The following is a 23636-nucleotide window of genomic DNA, read 5'->3' as shown; positions in this document are numbered from 1 at the left end:
GAGGTTCAGGGGGTGGACTTAGATGGTGGCCCCTCAAAAATATGTCCACATATCTTTGTTATTTTGGGGGGAGGTAATTAGGTTATTTATTTTTTCATTTTAATGGAGGGACTGGGGATTGAACTCAGGACCTCGTGCCTGTTAAACATACACTCTACCACTGAGCTATACCCTCCCCCCATTCAACTATCTTTTGGAAAAAGGGTCTTTGCAGATGTAATTAAGTTAAGGGCTTTGAGATGAGATCACCCTGGATTAGGGTGAGCCGGAAACCCAGTGACAAGTGTCCTCAGAAGAGAAGAGAAGGGAGACAGACACACAGAGAAGACAATATGACGACAGGAAAGGGTGGGGGTGATCCGTCTATCAGCCAAGGACTGTCAGCAGCCCTGGTGAACTGATACTGTGCCTGGGCCGTGAGCATCAGCTCTGATGGTGTGGATTAAATCAAATAAATTCTAAACCAGTATTTCCCCAACCTCTTCCACAGCCCACAAAGAAATTCCTAATGCTAACCCAATCCTGGTACTTTCTTTTAGAAGTTTTACATCAGATGAAAAGCTGGCTGGGGATATTTTCTCATGGTGTTTATATATAGTTTGAAGCAGGGAGACAGCCCTACCGAAAAGCAGGCTCAGTGAAGTTACCACTTTAAGGAGAATCCAAATCCTTTGGCCACCATCTAGAAAGGATGTTCTAACTAACGGCATTTGAGACTATGGGGTACGTTCTGTTAGAGGCACAGCCTTGCCCACAGGACCAAGAGCCCTTTGTTCTGTTGGAAAGGTGACCGGTGGGTCTTTGCTTTGTCTTGTTTTTGTTTCTCTCTTGGCTCTTTTTGTCGTGAAGTTTAAACAAGCGCAGCCTGCAAAGGCCCAACATCAATCTCAAGGAAGTTTCATTTCCAAGTATCTCCAAGGAGAACTCAAACGGGGCAGAAAACTTTGAAGTCAGGTCCCTTCCCCCTTCTCTCTTGGGGATCTGCCATCCTCTGCCCGGAAGAGGCAGCTGATTGCATAATGCCTGTCCTGCACCGCATCCCTTTGCCAGCTAATCACTTCAGCATCCTTCTGCCAAGGGCTGTGGACAGCTTGCCCAAGGCATGCTCAGGTCTCTAGATCCAGAGGATGGCCCTGTTTCTTTGTGCCCCCACTGTCCTGACGACCTGCACGTGTTAACTCATTTAGTCCCCAAAACAACCACCATCTGAGGAGGTATTAGAATCAGGTCCATTTTACAGATGAGAAAGATGAAGCCCAGAGAGGCAAAGGCATTTGCCTGGTGTTACCCAGCTGGGAAAGGACTGAACTAGACTCTGGTCCTAGAGATCTTAAGCTACAGCACCATTCAGGGAAGAAAATGGGGCAATGGGCGACTTGGGGTACATGGAATGGAGCTGCTGAGGAGACTGGCTAAGGCAAACTGGGGGTGCTGTAAGAATCAGGGTGTTGAAGCATGAAGCTCCTCCTTCCCTATCCCATGCAGAATAAAGGCTCAGAAGTCCATTATCTCTCCTCTTGCTCCTTTTGGGGAGTAGGTTGTCATGGTGATGGGAGCAGGTGGAACTAGTATGCAAACAGCTGAAATATTAATTTCAGGGTGGTGCAGGCCTTGGCAAAAGGTCCCCTTGCTCAGCCAAATCTAGCAGGAGGCACTGCCTGGCAGCCAGAGGGTGGCGGATGCCCTGCGATCCACAGATTTTTGCTGGAAGTCAGAGAAAGTTCCATCCTTACTTTGATGGCCCTGGGGTGACACTGGGCTCTGCCGCCTGGTGTGGGGGATGAGGGGCCAGCAACTGTTTAATGATATGAAGTAGAATGCGCTTTGTCCACTTTTCCCTGGGGTGAGCCAGTGAAAGCTTCAGGGGAGGGGAGTATTTAAAACTGGGGAAACTGAAGAGGAAGAGATGAAGGTAGAAACGGTGACTTGAGAGACAGGGGGAACAGAAAAAAAACAATTACATTTATTATCAACGTTCTGGACAATCAAAAACCCAGAGTGTGTCTGGGGAAAGGAATACAAAACAAGAAATGCACAGGGCAGAACTGTCAGGGCCACCAGCTTGGTCATAATACAGAACTGAAGTGTCTCTCTAGCATGTTATGTTCTTGAATAAAGTTTTATCTTGGCCATTCTAATTTTTTTTTTTTAAAAGCAGATGAATGGCTTGTCCTGGATTTTTTTTTTTTTCTCTAAAGGTGCCCGAATCTTCATGAAATTTTATTTTCAGTGAGTGTTAGAATCTTTATATCAGCCAAATGAATGACACTTCTCCTGGCCACGGCATTTAACACGTCTATCAACAAGGGAGTTAGCAGTGCTCTCCTGGAGCAGACTTGGGGGTGGGAGGGGGAAGGTATTTCCTTCCTCTGGAGAGGAGGGGGAACATGGGCCTCCTGTGGGATTCGGGTAGGCTGCTTCTTCTCACACTCCAGCTACTGGCTGGCTTCCCGTGGGGAAACCCCTTTCCCTCTCTGGGCTTCAGTTTCCCCATCTGTAAAAAGAAGGAGCTCGCATGGACAATCTAAAAGCTATGGATCTAAAGTTGTACTTTTATGTCTATTGATGAAAGAGTCTTAGTGATAATAATGATAATAAGAGAAACAGCTAAAACTTACTGAATGCTTATGACTAGTGCTACTACTAAAAATAGTTAACATTTACTGAGTATTGAATAATAATAATATTCATACTAATAATAGCTAACATTTACTGAACACTTATTATAAGCCAGGCACCATTTAAAGCGTTTTACATGTATTAACTCATTTGAACCTTATGCCTATCCTAGGAGGCCGGTACTGTTCTTATCCCTGCTTTACAGATGAGGAAACAGAGGCCCAGAAAAGGGAAGTGACCTGCTGTGAGTCACACAGCCAGGAATTGATGGGGTGGCAGTGTGACCTCTAGCACCAGAGTCCTTGCCCTTCATCACCAGGCTGTGCTGCCTTTCTGTCCCTGTCATTCTGCCTCCTTCAATGATAGGACTAGATACAACAGCAAGGATGCTAACAACAGTAATATTAGTAATAGTAATACCCACAGTGATCCATTAGTTCTTAATTATGGAGTCCTGTGCTAAACACTTTATTCTTCCCAAAATCCCTTCAGTGGCCTCCCATTTCCCTGGGAGGACTCAAGGTTTTTCTGGCCTGGAAGATGCCCCCAAAAGCCTTGGACCCTGCTCTCCTTTCAATTCTGAGGGACAAGAGTGGCTTTTCCATCCTCCTCCCAGGAATAGCATCAGGTGAAAACATGGTTGGCTCAGTAACTCCTGAAAAGAATCTAAATTTACCAAGCACTTACTGTGTGTCAGCCGTTCCTTCAGGCCCTTTGCATATATTACATCATTTAATTTCAGCAACGACCCAGTTAAGACCCTGCTATCCCCATTTTACAGATCAAGAAAACCGAGGCCCAGAGATGTAAAGTCCCTTGCTCAAGGCCACACAGCAAGAGCCGCATAATTCTGGAGGAAAGTTCTTGTAGAGTTTCTCTGGAAGGTACAAGGGCATGATAGTTTGCCTGCAGTTTCTGGAGCGGGATGGCCTGGGTTCAAGGTCACTTACTAGATGTGTGACCTTGGGCAAGTCACTCCAACTCTCAGTCTCCCCACCTGTGAAATGGGGGCATGACAATGAGCTCTGTCTCAGGAGGTTGTCCAGAAGATGAAATGAGGGGCTCAGAAAGTACCAGGCACACAGCAGGTGCCACTTTGGCTAATCTTATTATTACCCCCATTATCTTCGCTTCCACTTACTTCCTCCTCCGGTGCCTGCGCTCCTTGTCCTCCCTGCGTGTGTCCCCGTCATACGTGGGCGGAGGGCCGTGCCGGTGCCGCCTCCTCCGCTCGCCGCCATCGGGGCCCTCGCCCTCGCCCTCGCCGCCCCGGGCCGGCCGGCTGCCCTCGCGGTGCCGCGACCTCCGGTCGGCCTTGTCCTCCGGGCCCTCCTCGCCCGGCCTGCGGTGGGCGCGGTGCCTGCGGGGCTCCCCGTCGGCCCCCGTGCGGGGCGAGCCGCTGCGGCTCTCCCGGCTGCCCCCCTGGCGGTGCGCGTGCCGCCGGTGCGGGTCCCCCGCCTTGCCCCGCTCCGCCTCGCCCTCCCAGAACCCGGGCTGCCCCAGGCCGCCCTCCCGGGCGTGGTGGTCCGACTCGCGGCCGTAAGGCCCCTCCCGGCTCGGCTCGGCCTCCTGGCTGCCGGCCCAGGGCCTCCGGGTGTCCAGGCCCACGGAGCCGCTGGGGTCCCGGGCCCGGTCGTGGTAGCGGGCCTGCTTCCTGAGGAAGTCCTCGGCCCGCTGCTGGCCCAGGCGCTGGTCCACCGCGGGCTCGGCCGCGCGGCTCTTGTTGGTGTTGTTGTTGCGGTTCTCCTGGGGATCGACCACCAGCGGCCGGTCCAGGTGGGTCTTCATGTCGGGCCGCAGGTGCCGGGCGTAGGCGGCCTTCCAGCGCTCGTCCGGGTCCATCTCGTTGTACAGCGCCTCCCGGCTGGCCAGCAGGTTCTGCTTCCGCATCTCGCTGGTCCGCTGCTCCCACACGGACTTGGCCGGCTTCTGGTTCTTCTGTTGCTCCTTCCTGCAAGGGAAGCGCGCAGGGGTTAGGGCATTGCTGGGCACTGCGGCCTGCATGGAGCGCTCAGGCTAACGGGAGTCTCAGTCCAGGTGGGCCTCTCAGCCCTGTGGGTATCTCCACCCCAGTGGATGTCTTGCCCCAGGTGGGCATTTCTACCCTGGTGGGTGTCCTGGCCCAGGGGGCATTTTATCTCACTGGGCATCTTCACCTAGGTAGGTTCCTTGGCCCAGGTGGGTATCCTGGCCTGACAGGGTATCTCCACCCAACTAGGTGTTTCAACCTGTGTGAAGAACTCAACCTGGCTGGACATCTCGGCCTTACAGGTGTCTTGGCCCAGGTGGGCATCTCAGTCCAGTAAGGTATCCTGGCCTGGCTGGGTGTTTTGGTCTAATGGGGGTCTCAGCCCAGGTGTAGGTCCCCCTAGACCTCTCTCTTCTTCTTCAAATTGTAGCACATGGCCCCTGGGGCTGGTCTTGATATTCAAAATATTTTAACCTCTGAGACAGTCAATCATAATGGACACTGACCTGGAGCAGGTTCTGGAAGCCCCGGCGTGGGCACTTGGGAGTCTTGGGGCAGTGCCCACCGATCCACTTGTGCAAAACACCAGTTGGGCTGTTACTGGGAGTGCTGGCTGGGCTGAAGGCCTGCCTGGAGCATACAGATTATCCTAGGGGTTCTCTGTGTATTGATAGTTTTATTCAGACCATCTCCTATAGGCTTGCCTGCCAGAGCATGTACCTTTCTGGGCTCCCCTTTCATAGCCACCTCCTTGTACTTTAGGAAAGAAAGCCCCCTTCCCATTGTCCCATAATGCACTGCTCCACAGAATGCAAAAATCTCCGGACCACCCAACAAAGGCATAATGCAGAGCAGCATTGTTAACGAATCTTTCTTTAATCAGGACACCTTAACTCTTAGCACCTTCCCTCCTCTAATCCACCAGCAAATTCTGTCCGCTCTACCTTCCTGATCTTTACAGAATTCAGCTACTCCCATTATCTGCTCTGCCACTGCCCTGGTCCAGCCCCCACTATCTCTTTTGCAGGGAACAATGCTGTCTTCTCCAACCTAGCTGGCTCTCCTGGCTCTTGCTCTTGCTCCCCACGGTCTGCTCCCCTGATGAGTATACCTGTGAACAACTGAGTCAGGTCCTGTCCTTCCTCTGCTCAAGAACCCTCCATGTCTACCACCTGACTCAGAGCAAAATTCTAAGTCCTCCCCTGAGTCCACAAGGCCCAGCATGATCTGATTATCACTTCTCTACCCTCAGTTCCTACCCTCCCCTCAACCCTGATCCGCTCACTCACTCTATTACAGTCTCACTGGCCTCCTCCAGGTTCCCTAAACCCACCAGGCATGTTCCTGCCTCAGGGCCTTTGCATGTGCAGTTCCCACTGCCTGGGATGCCCTTCCCTCAGATCCCCCCAGGGCTCCTCCCTCACCTTCTTCAGGCTTTGTCACTTTCTCAGTGAGACCTTCCCTGGCAATCAGACTTAAGATCACAACTCTCACCACCCCTAGCACCCGCTGTACCCCTCAACCTCTTATTAATGCTGTACCCCCAGCAGCCAGAACAGTGCCTGGCACAGAGTAGGTGCTTATTAACTATTTACTGAGTGAAAGTGGGTGGGTGGGCAGAAGCGCCTCTTCCTAAAGCTCAGCCTGGTCCCTGCCCCCAAATCCTTGACTGGGAAGGTGTAGAGGCTGAGGAGCCCACATGACATCCCAGAGTGGGGGCACTTACACAGCTATGGACATGTTGGCTGCGGACAGAGGACTCACTTCTGCCACCTCCTTGGCTTTCTGGAGGGCGAGTTTCTGGTTGGCTGCCTCCTCTTCTTCTTGTTCGTCCTAAAAGACACATGGATCCCTGTTCACAAAGCATGAACTGGGCCTCGGGGCCTCACCTCTGACCCTACTGCTAACCAGGGGCAACATCTGAAATATCTACGAACAGGTTTGGCCTGGGGGTCGACCAATCAGAGCGGAGGTCCGCTAGTTGGAATGGACGCCCATCGGTTAAGCGTACTGCTACCCCTTTATGTAGACGCTTGATAGCCAGCTCATTATTAGCCATATTTTAACACACAGACGAAAAGAAAAAGAAAAAGACTCCCTTCCCTTCCCACAGTGGAGATTTTTCTGTACTTTGTCTCAATGAGCTGAAAATTAATGCAAGGATTTTCCTCTCACACTATTTTCTGGGCCATTTAAGCTCTCTGAACCAAGACTTAAAAAAAAATACCAACAAGACCCCCACGTGCAGAAAAATTTGGCATCCCGGGGCCCATCCCATGCACTGCCAACAGCCTCCGGAAGGGAAATCAGGAGAGGAACTGATATTCTCAGCCGGTTAGGTTCAGAGAGGAGGAGGATGGGGGAAGATGTTTTAAAAATACATACAGAAAAAGACGTTTGGGGGCTTTAAATCCTTCTTCAGCCTTCATGCAGGGCCTCATTCGTAAAACAGAAAAGCCAACAAAGAAAAAGCAAAGAAAAAGCAACGAGAAAGAAATGGCCAGAGACGACCCCGCCAATCAGAAAAGTCATGCGGTGGCAGGGCACCTCTCCCACCGCGCGGGGATCTCTGGGGGAAGAAGCAACCTTACCACCTCGGAAATGGTCAGATCAGGACACTGTCAGTGACAACACAGGGCTGGGACCCGGCTGGCCACCCTGCTCTCCCATGGCCACCCCTCCTCCTGGCATCACACCAGCGTTTCTCAGAGCCAAGTCCCTGGACCAGCCGCCTCAAAAACACTGCAAACGCAGATTCCCAGGCCTCTAGAAGAACCCAAGCTGGGCCCTGGAATCTGCATTTCCCCATAAGCTGGCAGGTGAGTCTGAAACATGCTCAAGTTTACATTACATTGCACGTGGTTAGGAGCCCAAGTTCTGGACCAGTCTGGGTTCAAATCCCAAGTCCGCCACTTTCTGCTTACCTTGGACAAGTCTCTTAACTTCTCTGGGCCTCACAATCTTCATCTAAAATTTCAACTCTCTCCAACTTTCCCAACCTCACTTTTCTCCTTAGCAGTTATCACCATCTGACAAACTTACTTCTCGTCTATCTCTCCCGCTAGAATATCAGCTCCATGAAGGCAGAGATTTCTGCTTGTTTTGTTCCCTGCTATGTCCCTGGCTCCTAGGCCAGGCCCTGTGCACAGGAGGTGCTCAATAAATGCTTTTGGATGAAGGACAAAATGTGCAAAATGGGCAGACTTGCCTCCTAGGTTTTCTGTGAGGGTTAAATGAGATAAAAACACAGCATGGCTTAGTGGGTCACATATTAAATGACCAAGAAATGCTTGTGGAATAAATGATAGAAAGAACGTGGGTCGGGGAGGTGAGGGTATAGCTCGGTGGTAGAGTGCATGCTTAGCACGCACGAGGTCCTGGGTTCAATCTCCAGTAGCTTCATTAAATAAATAAACAAATAAACCTAATTCTTCTCCCTACCAAAAAAAAAAAAAAAAAAAAGAATGTGGGTCCAGAGGAGGATGTCTGCACATCACAGGAGATAACTCTGCCTTCCTCCCTTCTCCCGCCCTCCTGATGCATCCTCTCTCCCATGACGGCCCTTGAGGATGGGCTCTTGGAATCTGGATGAGCTCATAAGATCAGCCCCTGGTGCAGTGATGCCAGCTGGCTCCAAGTGGCCAGGACTGTGGCCGGGTGCTTAGGGTGGTGGAGACTTCTGTTCCTCCCTACTTCCCCAAGTCGGAGCTGGGCCCGGGAAACTCTCTCTCCCTCCTGCCAGGGCTGACAGATGGAGGGTTGGCAAAGTCTGCTCAGTTCGGTTCCGTTCCATAAACATGTCCTGAACACCTCGAGGTACTGGGGATGGGGCTGTGAAGCTGAGACAGGCCGCAGGCCTGGCCCTCCTGGGCTGAGAGAATGACCCTGTGCGAGTTCTCTTAATGTGATGCAGCTGCGGGCGAAAGGCTTAGGCCAGACCACCGCCAGCTCCTAGGATGCCTGACACCCTTTCCTCAAATTGCAACAAGGTGCCCAGCTTCCTTTGTGCAGTGCACAACCTGTACAATTGTTCCCAGCAGCCCTGCTTGTGGGCTATCCCAGGGGTGTGAGCTGTATTACCGAAAGCACGTTGCCTCCTCTGTGCCTGGCTGAGATGGACCTGACTCTCAGGGAGTCCAAGGCTGCCCGAAGGGGCATTTGGTACCAGGTTTTGCCAGGATAATTCAACATCACTGAGTATGAATGAAAACTGGGTTTCTCTTCGCGTGGATAGTTCTCACTCCCAACTCCCTTAATTCTTTTCCTATCTCATTTCCTCTGCTCTTCTCTCTTTTCTGCTCTGAGAGGTCACACGTCTGCTCTTTCAGTTCCTAGCTCTCTGGCAAGGTTACAACCTCTCTGGGCCTCAGTTTTCCCATCTGTGAAATGGGGATAACAGTAACTCCCTATCTCTTATGCTTTCTTGTGTTTGCCATACACGAGGGGCAATCATATTTTCTTTGGTTGTTGTTATTTTTATTTTCATCATTACCTGCTCAGCTGGAGCTCAAAGGAAAGCTGGTAAGGTGTGTGGGTACAGAATTCAGGTTCTGGAACTTACCAAGTCTGGGTTCGAATCCCTGCCTCCCCTTTACCAGCTTGGTAAAATGAGAGCTCTTGGTCCAGGTGCCTGTTTATGCCAAGTGACTTATAAAGGCCCCCTTTGTTGAGCACTTACTGTGTGCCAAGAACTGTGCTGAGCGCCTGACATGCACAGCCCAATGCTCTAACTAGTAGCAGCTATTATCATGCCATCTGGGGCCAGTGACTTTGCCTTCCTGAGCCTCAGTTTCCCCTTCTGCAAAAGGGAGATAACAGTGATGCCTGGCACCATGAGCATCATATAATCCTTTACTTCTGCCACTCAGTGGTGAAGTCCGGCCAGCTCCCAAGCTCACGGGGACACACACTGAGCCTCAGGACCTTGTCCGGGTTATTCTCCATCTGTCCCGTCCTTTTGGGTTTAGGGTGGTGACAATGCCTGCTAGCCTAGGGGCTGCAGCATTCCTTGGAAGTCCCTTGACGCTGCCCACTCCCTATAAACAGGCACTCTGGTGGGGTTTGCCATCTGTTTCCTACAGCAACCCTGCTGCCTTCCCCCCAGCCCCCGCCCTCTGCTGCAGAATCCACCTGATTAGGGACAGTCTGTTTCGGGGGTGGGGTGGGGAGGAGGCGCCTCCTCCCTGGCACAGTACATCCAGGGCAAAAAGCTCTGACCTCGGTCCCTGTCCCCCAATGCCCGGCATGGTCCTGATCTGCCATGAGCAAGTGGTAACTTTGCCACAGAAACATTTTCCCACCAACTCCACCTTGGTGAGCTCCTGGGCGTTGGCCAAGTTATCCACCGCGATGGCCAAAAACACGTTCAGGAGGGTGTCTGCAAACGCCGGAGTCAGGGAAAGCATCGCCACTTGGACCCTGACACCCGGGACTCCTGAACCCCTCCCATGCGCCCCCGATCTGCTCTCCCCGAGGCCCAGGCGCGTCCCCATCTCCCCGCACAGAGGATACAGTTCCCGAAGAGCGTCAGCACGATGAAGTAGATGGAGAACACCATGCCGCCCTGCACGCCCCCCTGAGACTTGATGCCGTCGTACATGACCTCGTTCCAGTCTTCGCCCGTCAGGATCTGAAAGGGGAGGGAGAAACACACAGCCAACCCCCCTCTCAGCCTTGGGCCCCTCGGAGATGCAGCTGTGGGAGCCGGGACCTGCCGCGTGGGCCCCTCCTTGGCCCTTCTCTCTGGGGGAGGAGGGGCTTGTCTGTCTGCGAGAGGAAAGGGCTCTCGGCCTGGCTTCTAGGAAAAAGTGACCCTGGAGGACTCTGCCCTGATGTGGTAAGGGAGTTTGCTAGCAGCTAAGCTGTGCTCCCTAAATTCATATGTTGAAGCTCTAAACCCTTGTGTGATGGTATTTGGAGATGGGAGGGAAGTAGGGTTAGATGAAGACATGACAGTGGGGCCCTCATGAAGGGATTAGTGCCTTTCTAAGAAAAGCCACCAGAGAACTTGGTCTCTCCCTGTGTCTCTTCTCTCTCTCCCCCTGCCCTGTGAGACAGAAGTGAGAAGGTGGCCGTCTGCAAGCCAGGAAGAGAGTCCTCACCAGGAACCAACCCTGCATGCACCCCGATCATGGACTTCCAGCCTCCGGAACTGTGAGAAAGGAATTTCCCTTGTTTAAGCCATATATTCACTGGTATTGCTGGACTCCTGTGTCTGCGGGTGAGGATGGTGGTGGTACTGGTGACCAGAGGAAACCTCAGGAAAAGGGACTCAGGTGCTGGCAAATAGAAGTTGTACTGATGCGCATGGGAAGGGCTAAAGGGATGTGTACACAGCATCCACCCAGCTGTTAAAAAATATCCCACTTCCCTCCTTTGTATTATTTCCATGAGGATAAATTAAATGTGAAAGAACTCCAAAGACGTTAATCTGTCAATGCAGGGTTTCTCAGCCTTGGCACTGCTGACACCTGGGGACTTCCTGCCATCCTATGCACTGTAGGATGCGTGCAATGAGTGGCACCCCGGCCTCTACCTATTAGATGCCAGTAACACCCCCACCCACCCCCAGTTGTGATAAGCAAAAATATTTTCAGATACTTCTAGGTGTCCCTTGGGGACAGAATCCCTCTGGGGTAAGAACCCTCGTGCTGAAGGTATCTGGCTGGCGATTACTACCATTAATAATCATTTATCTGAGGGCTCAGAACTTCATGGATGGTTTCCCTTTCCAACTGCTTGTCTAGGGATCTCATTTAGAAATAATCTGCCCCCCCAGGAGAAGAGAGGAGTGAAGTTCTATTTCCCATAAACTCTCTGTCCCCTAAAGAGACAGAACCCACTTGGAAAGGCTCTGGAGGTCCCAGCTAAGCCAGTTCCAAACCTCAGGGCACATGTCTGTATGGGTGCAGAAGCTGGTCTGGGGAGACCACCCAGGGTCCATATATTTGCCCTGGAATATGGGCCTGGGGTGTCCTCCAGTCTGGGGGAGGATGTTTATTAGCCATGTCTAGTATTTTCTATATTCTGATGCTTTGACGTATGGGGCCTTGCTGACCCTGGGGGGAGTCAGGACTAGCTAATTCTTAGAGACAGTAAACAGCTGGCCTGTGAGCACGCTTTTCAAATGCAAACCAACCAATCCAGAGCCCACACTCCCAACCATCTCCTCTCTTGGGCTCTTAAGCTCAGGGCCAACATTCCCCTGCCTGAATCAGCCCGCAGTCAAGTGCCAGAGAACTCGGGACAGCCCCTACGCCCCTGGGCCTGCTGAAATTATTCAAACTAGCCAATCTTACACCTGCTTAATCTGTCCTGCCCACTTCTTCCTGTGGAAACCAAAGTGAAGGCTCCTGCCCACGTTCCCTGCTCCCTCTGCCTCCTAGTGAACGCTGGCGCTTCCCTGCATTTGTGGGACCGGGTGAAGGTTGTACCTGAAACACCGTCATTATTGCTGCTGGAAAAGTGTCAAAGTTGGTAGGAGGAGTCCCTTCATCGAAATTAAACCTGTGGGGAGGACACAGACATTTCACGTTGGCCCCACCCCAGGTGTTCTGAGGGTTTGGCACCGTATCTCAAGGCAATATCTTCAGCATCTCTGCTCTCTAGAAGGACACCCTGAGTGGTACCCAGGGCCCCGCCCATCTGGGTGAGTGCACCAGGCATCCAGGCCATGAGGGGGCCAGACTGTGTGATGCAGGTGGGCCTGGGGCTCTGGATGCACTGAGCAAGGAGTCTGGGGGTGGGAGGCCCCTGGCTGGACCCCAGGGAAGCAGAAGTCAGAGAATCTGCTGAGCACTTACTGGCCGCCAAAGAGTTGCATTCCCAGAAGGGCAAAGACAACGATGAACAGGAAAAGGAGGAACAACAGGCTGATGATGGATTTCATGGAGTTGAGAAGAGAGACGACCAGGTTCCTGAGAGATGCCCAGTACCTGCCAACAGAGGCCAGGGTTGCGGGTTGGGGGTCAGGCTGCGCCAGGGTTCCCAACATGCTAGAGGTGGTCCCACCCTGGCCCCCATCCCTGCCCCCATCGGGATGCCAGCAGATCCCAAAGACTTACTTTGTGACTTTGAAAATACGCAATAACCTGAGGGCTCGTAACACGCTGATTCCAAAGGATGTGCCGGGTTTTATGACGGCCCAGATGACCTCAAAGATGCTCCCGATGATGACCTAGAGCAGGGGACTGGGTCTCGCGTCCAGGCTCCTTGCAAACATGCCCTGGCCCTGAAACTTTCAGGAACCCAGCCTGACCCCCACCCTTAGACCGCTCTCATCTCTTCTCTCATTTAACTTATTAAGAGCTGATGAGAGCAAAGAATTCCTGAAACGTATAATTACGAAGTGAATGGCCACACAACCACTACCTACCTCTAACCCTACTTCCCTCCCATCTCCAAATACCATCACACAAGGGTTTAGAGCTTCAATATATGAATTTAGGGAGCACAGCTTAGAAACAGGACATATCAGCACCCCGAGAGCTTCCAGGGACCCCGAGACATAACCACCACTCTGAATTTTATAGTAATCATTTCCTTGCATTAAAAAAAGCTTGAGGTGAAATCCAGGTAACCTAATGGTTAACTTAAAATAGCGCACAGTTCAGTGGCATTTAGTACATTTACAGTGTTGTGCGACCATCACCTCTCTAGTTCCAAAACATTTCCGTTACCCTCAAAGGAGACCCCGTACCCGTTAGCAGTCTCTCCTTACCCGCCTCCTCCCAGCCCCTGGCAACCACTAGTCCACTTTCTGTCTCTATAGCTTTGCCTGTTCTGGACATTTCATATAAATGGAATTATGCAATATGTGACATTTGATGTCTGACTTCTTTCACTTATCATGTTTTTGAGGTCTTTGCCTTTTTAAAGTGTTCAAGTACCATCCCTAACCAATATAGCTTAGTTTTGTCCATCTGAACTCTGATAAGCAGAATCACGCCGTATGGACTGGTTTTGTCAGTGTCTGCCTCCTTTTCTGCAATATGACGTGGCTGATGGGTGTGGCTGTTGTTGGTTGCCTCTCACTGGTGCAGAGAATTCTATCATATGGCTATGCCACCACTCACTCATCCACTCTTCCGAAAAGGGATATTTGGGTCATTTGGTTTGGGACTCTTATAAGCAAGGCTGCTCCAAGCATTTTTGTATGTGTCTGCTGGGCATCTGTGTGAGCTTCTCTAAGTGGAATTGCCAAGGTCACCCCTACTTTCCAAAGAGGGTCCATAAGTTTCCCCTCCCACTGGCAGTGGCTGAGGAGGGTTCTTGGAGCTCTGGATCCTCGCCAAAGTCGGGGACCGTCCTCCCCTTCCTTTTGCATTCGGCAGAGTCTCTGATAGCCAGGGGTGAGCACACCTCTCTCTTTTTCCTGATGTCCCCAGGTGTCAGTCATTCTAAGCAAGAGCTGGAGAAATGAACTCCTTCGAAACCAGAGCACTTACCCCACAATCAAAACAGTTGAAGGAAGAGTGGAAGTAAGGCCGCGTCCCAAGCCCGTACATTTTTATAAACATTTCGGACATAAAGAGTCCTAAGAAAATGAATTCTGCATAGTCTAGAAGGGAGGAGGGGTGGGAAACAGAGAGAAGATTAGATTTGTGGGGAAGGTTCCAGGTGGCTCTGACTTCCTGTTAATAGTAACCCTGGCTGATGGGTTCCTGGGTGCTTACTTCATTTTTAAAACCAACAAATGAATTTAACTAACTAACTAACTAACTAACAACTAACTGATTAACGAACTAATTGGATAACTAACAAAATAATGCTCCCCTGACATGCCTAAGTGCTAAAGGAATAATAGAAATAGAAATCACAGTGCCCTATTTGTAATCCTTGTGTGAGGGACTTAAGTTGGAATACTTCGGGCCACCAATCTAAAGCATGGCTTTTCTCCCAACTTGGAAAACCCATTTGATGGCCCTGGAAATTCCATCTTGCCGATGTCTAAAAGTCTTGAGCAAGACAAAACTTTTTGGACCTACTGTATAGTACAGGGAACTATATTAAATTTCTTGTAATGAGACATAATGGAAGAGAAACTGAAAACATATGTATGTTATGTGTGTATATGTGTAACTGAATTGCTCTGCTGTACACCTGAAACTAACACTGTAAATTGACCACACTTCAATTTAAAAAAAGAATATAAAATATTAAAAATAAATTATGTATTAAAAAAAGGTAAAGCCTTTTGTTTTTTGGTAAGAAAGCATAAAGGTGCAAATGTCTTGGGGAGAGTAACTTATGGATATTTGTTTGCTCCAGCAAAGAAATAGTTAATAGCAGATCCTCTTCTGAGGTTTTCTTGGTGGGATAGGAAGAAAAAAATTCAGGGAGGGTATAGGTAGTCACCTAATGGAGGGAAAAAAGAGGTAAGGAAGAATTCTGAGGGGAAGAGAGCATACAGAAAGAGAAGACAGAGAACTCAAACTTCCAAGAATTCGATTTTGGTCACATAGCTAACTCCATTTGAAGGTCAAGGATATTTGTTACATCATTCTTTGAAGAAGTGGCTTGAACTGACTGTCAAGGTCTTTCCCATTCATTCCTGATTTAAACTTTCCTTTAGTTTCAGGACTCACGAGGAGCTCCTCGCGTCTGAGGGAAACTCCAGGGTCTCCAGGGCCCCCAGGACCAAAATGTCTTAATATCTGGTGCATCCCAAACACCGCCTGAAGCAACTCTAGGAGGACTTAAGAGTTTCCAAGATGTTTGTTCCTCAGTTACCATGGAAACACGATAGCTGGTGTTGTACAGGACCTGAGACCTACTTTTCTGTAGCACTGGTGGGTCTGGGAGAACTTCCAGGGCCATCAGATCCAATTTCCACCAAATACAGAAGAGGAATTTGAGACCCGGAGAGACGACTACACTTCATCGATTCCAAGACGCATTTCTGTTCACATTCTGACATCTCTGTAACTGGAGTGTATCTTAAAATCGACATGCCCTAGCTTAGATGGCAGTAGTGTTTTATTTTTCAGTGGCACATAAAATAAAAATAAATGTGTGTCTTATGATTGAAGACGTCTTTGACTGATGGACAATGGAATAACTTGTCCAAGGTCACACAGAGAGTTAGAGGCAGAGCAGGCATTGAGAACCCAGGTTACCTGGTGATCAGGGCAGGGATGCACCATTAGATACAGCTCGGACTCTGGGTTCAAATCCTGGCTACATCACTAACTAGCTGGGTGACTGTGGGCAAGTGTCTTAACCTCTCTGTGCAACAATTTTCTCAACTGGAAAATGGGGATAGTTAAAGGACATTTATAGACACAGAGGCCCCAGGCAGAGAGTCCCAACTCCCTGTTCCTGAACCAGGACAGACAGAGCAAGGTGATTAGTGGGGAGAATACGGGAGATTAAAAATAGGCTATCAGAGGAGGTTAAGACAAAAAGTAAATAGTCCTCATTTATAAGAGACTCCAGGGGGACTAAATGCAATTACTAAGGTTGGAACTAGGTCAGGGCTCTGGGAAGGAGAACTAGCCACTAGGGAGTGTCCTGGGGGGTCAGCCAATGTGACTGGGAACGATGACGGTTACAAGGAGACAATGAATTAGACTAGGCTCCCAGGCCTCTCTAGGCTGAAGACTCGACTTCTCCAATGGTTGTCTGGGTGAATTCCGAACCAGGTCAGAAGGACAGAGAATCTACAGACCTAAGTCAGAAAAGCCAGTAGATGTAGGAGGGCAGCCAGCAGGCAAGAAGGTTTTGGGGAATCCTCATTTTGGGCCCACAAGTCAGAGTCAAGGTATCCACTTGCCTTCCTCACTGTCCAGCCACTACTTTTGTTGATTCCTCAGAGCTCTTTACTTTTTAAATCCTGTTCAGAGGTCTCCCCACCTTTCACTGCTTCTCCTCCCCACATCTAGCCATCAATTTTCATACTATCTTATGTTAATTCCTGAAATAGGAATTCTGGGAATAGGCCCAGAAGGGCAAAGCCTTGGAGGCCCTGATACCCACTGAAGCAGCAAGACATTCTCATACTTGTTGGAAGGTATCTTCTAGGAATGAATCCCAGACATAAGGAACTCAAAAAGGACAGGAGAGGAAAGGGGAAGGAAGAAGAAGGTTGGAAGAAGAGGGGAGAAGCAGAGAGTCAGAAGTGAGCAGAGAAAATCAGCACAACATATGGGTCACTTTTTTGTCTCTAAGGCACCCCCATTTCTCAATCATAAATTATTTAACATTGAACAGAGATGCACACATATGTTTCTGTCTCTATCTGGCTGTCCTGCAGTCTCTGACTCTCTCTGTCTCTCTTTCAATGTCCCCTTCACCAGCACCCCTACGTGCCTTTCTTAGAAAGTGATTGTGGAAATGTCTGGTGGCCCAAATTCCAGCTTCCAGCTCTCAGGCTCAAAGAAACTGGGTTCTGTCACAGTGGCAGCAGCAACATCAGCCCCAATTCCAGTTGCAGACAGGGCCAAATGAAGGTGCAAAGTCAGTGAGGACCAAAGATAGAACACACACCACCAGAGAAAGAGAACTAGAAAAAGGGCGTGAGGAAGGGATCAGAGAGTCAGTGGGGGCGGGGCCAGGCGGTACTCACAGAGGAAGTCGGAGAGCCACTCGGGCTGGTTGTAGTGAACAATAGCGACACACAGCGTGTTGAGGGCTACCAGACTGAGCACAGTCCAGTAGAAGGCCTGAGTTTTGACCATGCGGCGGATGTAGAAACGCATCCTCCTCTCCTTTTTGTGAAAAAAAGTCGAGTTCTCCAGCTTGGCACTTTTAATGCTGGCTCGGGCGAAGGGAGACCCTGCCAGGGAAAGGATGGAGAATGTCAGGGTGTTCCTGCAGAGGAAATTAACCGATGTGTGGCCCGGGCACAGATTGTGGCCAGGGAATCCATTAGCCTCCCAAGCAAGCAAGCCCTCTGGCCTGAGGGAACCATCATGACCCATGGGCTTAGCTTTCCAGAGATGCAGCTTATGACAGGGTGATGTCCCTGAAAATAGTATTGGAAATAACCAATGAGAGCTCAGGCTGTCAACGAGGAGGCTGATGGCTCTCCATTGCCAGAGCCAACCTTCTGTATCTCCCTCTCCATCTCACATCTAATGACTCAGAGGGTCATGCGACAGAGTGAAATGAGGTGGGAGCCTCTGTGCAGGACCCCCAGAGCTGCATGGAGCATACTTGGAAACCCTTCCGGAGGAGGTGTGGATAGGATCTTAGCTTCCTATGGACATTTCACTTTAGAAATGATCACCAAAGAATGAGACAGCTGTGCCTCTGCCTGCACATATTTTTGCTCTTAAGCATTTATGGAGCACTTACTATGCTAGGCTTTGTCCCAGGGGTTCAGGATATACTGGTCAACAGACAGAGCCCTGTATTCCTGGGACTGACGCTCCAGTGGAGGAGACAGACAGCAAACATAATATAATAAATCAGTAAATTAATAGTGTGATGGAAGGTGAAAAGTGCTTTGGTAAAAAGAGAAAGCAGAGCAGAACAAGGGGGCTGGGACCTCTAGGAGGGATCACTGGGCAGGCTGCAGTATTAGATTGGGTGGTCAAGGTGACAGTGTTGACCTAAGTTACCTTAGTATCTTAGGCAGAATAAATAGCAAGTGCAAAGGTCCTGAGGCAGGAATGCGTCTGCCTGACATATTTGGGGGACAGCACAAAGAGACCAGTATGGCTGGAGTAGAGTGGTTGAGTGGAAAAAGGGAGGAGGTGAGGGCAGAGAGGTGACCGGGCAGGTTGTGAAGGGCCTTGGGGGCTGCATGGAGAACTTGGGCTTTTGTTTTGAGTGAAGTGGAAGCCACGGAGGGTTTCAGCAGAGGAGGAATGTGACCTGACTCAGGGGTTCACAGGCACTTTTGGCTACTGTGGGGGAAACAAACTATGGAAGGCGAAGGCACAAGTCGGGAGGAGATGACTGTATTGGTTCAGGCAAATGATAATGGGGGCTGAACTCCGTGGCGGCTGAGAAGGAAGAAGACTGGGCAGATTTGGGATGTATCATTAAAGGTAGACATCAGAATTTGCTGAAGGATCAAGTGTGGGCATAAGAGAGAAGGAGAAGTCAAAGTTTTTGGCCTGAGCCCCTGGAGGGACAGAGCTGTCATCCACTGAGAAGGGATAGGATTGGGGGAACGTTCAGTGCTCAGTTTTGGATAGATTGACTTGATCCTCTAAAATATCTCTTCTTGAAAATCTTCAATTGCATTTCTTGTTTATTGTTCTTCATTGGTAAATTCGTTTTTTTTTCATTTATTCATTAGTGTGCTCACTCGTTCATTCATTTGTACATTCATTCATTTGTTCACTCAATGGTACGTTTGTCACCCATTCATTAAATCTTTCATAAGTTTTTCACTCACTAGTGCATTCATTCATCATCACTTATGGTTCCATGGTTCACTTGTTCATCCATCTATCCATTCATTCATTTGCTGTCTTGTTCACTTACTCACTCACCTGTCCAGCACAATCATTAACCCCATCACACCAGCCAGGAATGGGATAGGGAAAAGATCTCCTGGGATGCCACTTCCTATTAGCAAAATTCTAAACAGAGGCTGTGAGTTGGCACCTCAGGGGCCATCATCATGGTTCATCCTGGGATTGTAAAAGTTGAAATTATTGGTCTACATTTAAAAACTGGGAGATTTTCCATAAAAATATGGATTTCGGCTTCTAATGAATGAAAAGAACAGCTGACATTTCTCGAACACTTAGCAGGCACCAGGCACTGCAGGGGGTGGATTTTACACAGTAAGCTACTTGCTCCTCATTGCAACCTTAGGAAGCAGGGGCCATCACTAGCCCCATTTCACACCCAAGGAAACAGAAGCTGAGAGGGGTCCAGTGACTGGCTAGGAAGCGTTGAGTTGGTTCAGAGCCTGTGCTCTTGGCCACCACACTGCACTCACTCTTGAACATGTGGCCCTGAGAAAGGGGCCACATTCCTGCCCAGCAGCCAGGCCTGGTGGCTAGACCCTTCCCTCGCGTCTATCACCTGCCTGACTCCACAGGCACTGGGAACCCCAGGGCGGCTCTTCATGGCCCTTAACAGCTGGAACATTTCTGGTCCCTGTGGCTCCCAAAGATGTGCCCAGATCCACAGGTACATCCACAAGCTTGGCCATCACTCTGGGCAGGAGGCCCCTGACTCCCACTCCTGCTAGTGCCACATGGAACCCAGCTCCACCACCAACTGGTGAGTGACCTTGGGCAGATGAATGACATTGGGCAAGTCACTTTGCATCTTGGGACTCCAGTGCTTCACTTCCCAGGGAGAAATCAATGAGTTAATACACCCTAGCCACGAGGCTTACTGGACAGAAAATCTCTTACTACAGCCCCGGGAGCTGAAATCAAGACCTGAAACCCACATGCCAACTCACTGAGGAAGTCTTTCTTGATCACAGGGCCCGGAGACACATCCCACAACAGGCATACCACTCATCCAGAAGGGAGAGGAAAGTGAGTATTAATCGAACACCTACTATGTGCCAGGCCCTGTGCTAGCAGTGAACTGCCTCCTCTATCTAATTCATTTCTTACTCTGACCCAAGCTCCTTTTGTCTATACATTCTCGTCTCCACTTTTTCTCTGTGGCCTGGAATTGTAATTGCAGGCAATCCTTAGGTTTAAAAATTAATTTTCATAAGCTATTTTATGAAACCCACTGTATCTAAAATGTCTATTTCAAAGTGGACTCAATATATAAATATATTAAGGAGATACTTTACACTCTTTTTTTTTGTACTAAGAATTCCAAACCTGCTGTGTTAGTATGAAGCATATCTGTTCAGATCAGCTACACTCAAGTAGTCAAGAACCAGAGGCAGCCAGCCCTAGTCTGGAATGTTCCGCAGTGAGGACCGCAGTATGTTACCACCAAGGTTTCATCTTGGGATTTTTGGCAATTTATATGCCCTTGAAATTCTCTATAACTTGAAATAGGCGCTTCCCAAGCTGTGGGTTGAACGGTCCCTCAAGGAGATGTGTCGACCTGGTACCTGTGAGTGTGACCTTATTTGCAAATAGGGCCTTTGCAGATGCCATTCAAGTTAAGAAGAGGTTATATTCGATTAGAGTGGACCCTAAACCCAATGACTAGTGTCCTTAAAAGAGGAGAAGAGACACACAGACACACACTGGAGAAGAGCACGAGATGACAGAGGCAGAGACTGGAGAGATGGGAGCAGAAGCCAAAGAGAGCCCAGGACTGGGGCAACACTGGAAGCTAAGAGAAAAGCGTGGAGCAGGTTCTCCCGCAGGGCCTCCAAAGGCAGCACAACCCTGCCAGCATCCTGATCTCCATCTGGACTTCTGGTCTCCGGAACTGTGAGAGAATACATTTCTGTTGTTTTAAGCCACTCGATTTGTGGTACTTTGTGACAGCAGCCCTAGCAAACCAATACAGCCCGCACTGAGCTCAGACTGTTAAAATAATTGAAATGGAATCTGATTTTCGTAAAGAACTAGCCTTTTCTTTTTTTCAGTGGCAGTACTGGGGATTGAACCCAGGATCTCGTACGTGCTAAGCACGTGCTCTTCCACTGGGCTATGCCCTCCCACCAAGAACCTGTCTTGTGATGGCAGCTTCCATTCATGGCTCAACTTTCCCTACACGTGACTCAAGGTCCATATTTCAGCAGTAAGTTGATCAACTGTACATGAGATCATTTTGTAATGGGTTTATTAACTGATCTGACAGCACGGTAGAATTATCAATTATAATAGATCGTGTTGACTAGGGTGCCATAGGAGGCAAATGCCACACGATTCCTGCCTTACTTTGAAACACATCATCATCATCATTATCATTTTACATAAATAAATAAAGGTGAAGGCATTTCCTTGTCATAATTCTGGAATTTCAGAGAGCTCTTCTAGGATGGGTTTGGAAGCCCCTGAAAAGTGTAAGGGGCCCATCCTGTGGGGTTTTTGAGCTACCAGGCAAAGGAGCTAGATTTAGGTGGGTTTGCTTGTAGCCAGCCTGGCCCTGGGAGACCAAGCCACTGACCTGGGTTTTGGATCCATTTACGAAGTTGAAGGTCACTGGCTCTCTTAACGAAGGTGCCACAGGACAGCATCAGCTCTTACTCAGTCTGGCAGCTGCCTACTTCGGTTTCTCGCTTTCCTTTTATCACACGTTTATCAAATACCAGCCTTGAATCTGGGTTCTCCAAGTAGCAAGTTTTCTTATGTCAGCCACACTCTCCAGCATGGGGTGTTCCACAAACAAACTCTCTCTGAATCTCCCCTGGCTTCCTGGATTACTCCCCATCTCCCCTGCTTGAGCTGAACTGTGTCCTCCCCCAAATTCATACATTGAAATTCTAACCCCCGCCCCCTAGTATCTCAGAATGTGACTGTATTTGGAGATAGGGTCTTTGAAGAGGTAATGAAATTAAAATGAGGTCATAAAGGTAGGCCTCGATCCCTATGACTGGTGACACAATAAGAAGAGGAGGTTAGGACACAGACACACATGGAGGAAGGACCACATGGTGACCCAGAGGAAGACAACCATCTAAAAGCCAAGGAAAGAGACCACACCAGGAACCAACTCTGCCCACTATTTGCTCTTGGACTTTCAGCCTCCAGAACTGTGAAAACACAAGTTTCTGTTTTAAAAAATGTCACCCCGTCTACACTATTTAAGTATGGTGACTCCAGCCAACTAATAACACTCACCCCATTCCACACTGAGGCCCGGTTTAAAAACGCCTCCTTCACAAAGCTGTCTTTGTTCTTCCACTAAACAGATTTCTCCTGGCTTCGTACAACCATTAGACTCCTTAAAATTAGTCTCAGTTGCTTTCAAGTAATTTTAAACTTATCTAATTACTTTTCTGATTTCAAAAGGAATGCCTGTCACTGATTCATCATTCCAGAAAAATGTGGAGAAAATGACGATTGTTTGCAATCCTCCAACTTCCACATCTTTAAGGACCTCTTACACTTCTTAATATTGGTTTCAAAATAGAATATTACTCAGCCATAGAAAAGAGTGAAATAATGCCATTTGCAGCAACATGGACGGACCTGGAGATTATCATGCTAAGTGAAGTAAGTCAGACACAGAAAGACAAATGCCATGTGATATCATCTATATGTGGAATCTAAAAAAATGACACAAATGAACTTATTTACAAAACAAAAACAAACTCATAGAAAATAAACTTATGCTTACCAGGGGAAAAAGGTTGGGGGAGGGACAAATTGGGAGTTTGGGATTTGCAGATACATACTACTATATATAAAATAAACAACAAGGTCTTACTGTACAGCACAGGGGACTATATTCAATAGTTTGTAATAACCTATAATGGAAAAGAATACAAAAAGGAATATACAGATGTATAACTCCATCACTATGCTGTACACCAGAAACTAACGCAATACTGTAAATCAATAAAAAAATTAAAAAGCAGTGGGACCACACATTTTACATAGTGTAGTACAACTTGGTTTTTTCACTGAAAAAACATATTTCAGACATCTTTCCAAGCCAGTAGCAGCTCCATTTTCTCCCTGGTGGCAGAGTACTCAACTGTATACAAACACTATAATTTCTTTAACCATCTCCCTATTTTGGGGCACATGGGTTGTCTCTGGTTGTTACTTTTTCGAATACCAGAAACAGTGCTGCTGAGAAGAGGCTGGTACATAGATCTTGTTGCATATGTGAAGAAATATTTTGAAGCAGAAATTCTAGGTCAAAGAATATAAACATCAATAATTAAATAATGCCAAACCGTCCATCAGAAACACTGCAGACTACATTGCTGCCAACAGCATATGGCAATGCTCATTTCCCCACATCCTTGCCAACATTGGGTAGTACCACTTTCTCATCTTTTCTAGGACTGATGAAAAATAACATCTCCCTGTTAATTAAGAAATAGTACCTAATCTTATCCATAGAGGAGACCCTGACTTGAGCTGCCCATTTATTTTCAGTGCGTGGCATTTTATAGATGCGATATGAAGAAAAAAATGTTTGCTTATCAAAATATGACAAACAGATTTTTAAAAAATGGAAGCAATCTAGATGGGAAAATATA

The 23636-nt window shown here is 48.7% G+C and overlaps 1 protein-coding gene across 1 annotated transcript in view; it reads right to left on the bottom strand.

The window, feature by feature from the left end:
• Positions 1-23636, bottom strand: part of CACNA1A (calcium voltage-gated channel subunit alpha1 A) — a 280383-nt gene that overhangs the window by 62699 nt on the left and 194048 nt on the right. The window contains exons 14-22 of the mRNA XM_072947567.1: positions 17154-17363; positions 14035-14147; positions 12652-12764; positions 12391-12522; positions 12022-12094; positions 10100-10217; positions 9889-9965; positions 6315-6421; positions 3761-4570 (exon numbers count right to left, since the gene is read on the bottom strand). Of these exons, the coding sequence (XP_072803668.1) occupies positions 3761-4570; positions 6315-6421; positions 9889-9965; positions 10100-10217; positions 12022-12094; positions 12391-12522; positions 12652-12764; positions 14035-14147; positions 17154-17363 (1753 nt within the window). The remainder of the gene's footprint in view (positions 1-3760; positions 4571-6314; positions 6422-9888; positions 9966-10099; positions 10218-12021; positions 12095-12390; positions 12523-12651; positions 12765-14034; positions 14148-17153; positions 17364-23636) is intronic.

This window comes from Vicugna pacos, chromosome 22 (genome assembly GCF_048564905.1).
Source record: "Vicugna pacos chromosome 22, VicPac4, whole genome shotgun sequence".
NCBI lineage: Eukaryota > Metazoa > Chordata > Mammalia > Artiodactyla > Camelidae > Vicugna > Vicugna pacos.
The sequence above is the reverse complement of the archived record's forward strand: the minus strand, read 5'-3'. Positions and strand labels throughout refer to the sequence as shown.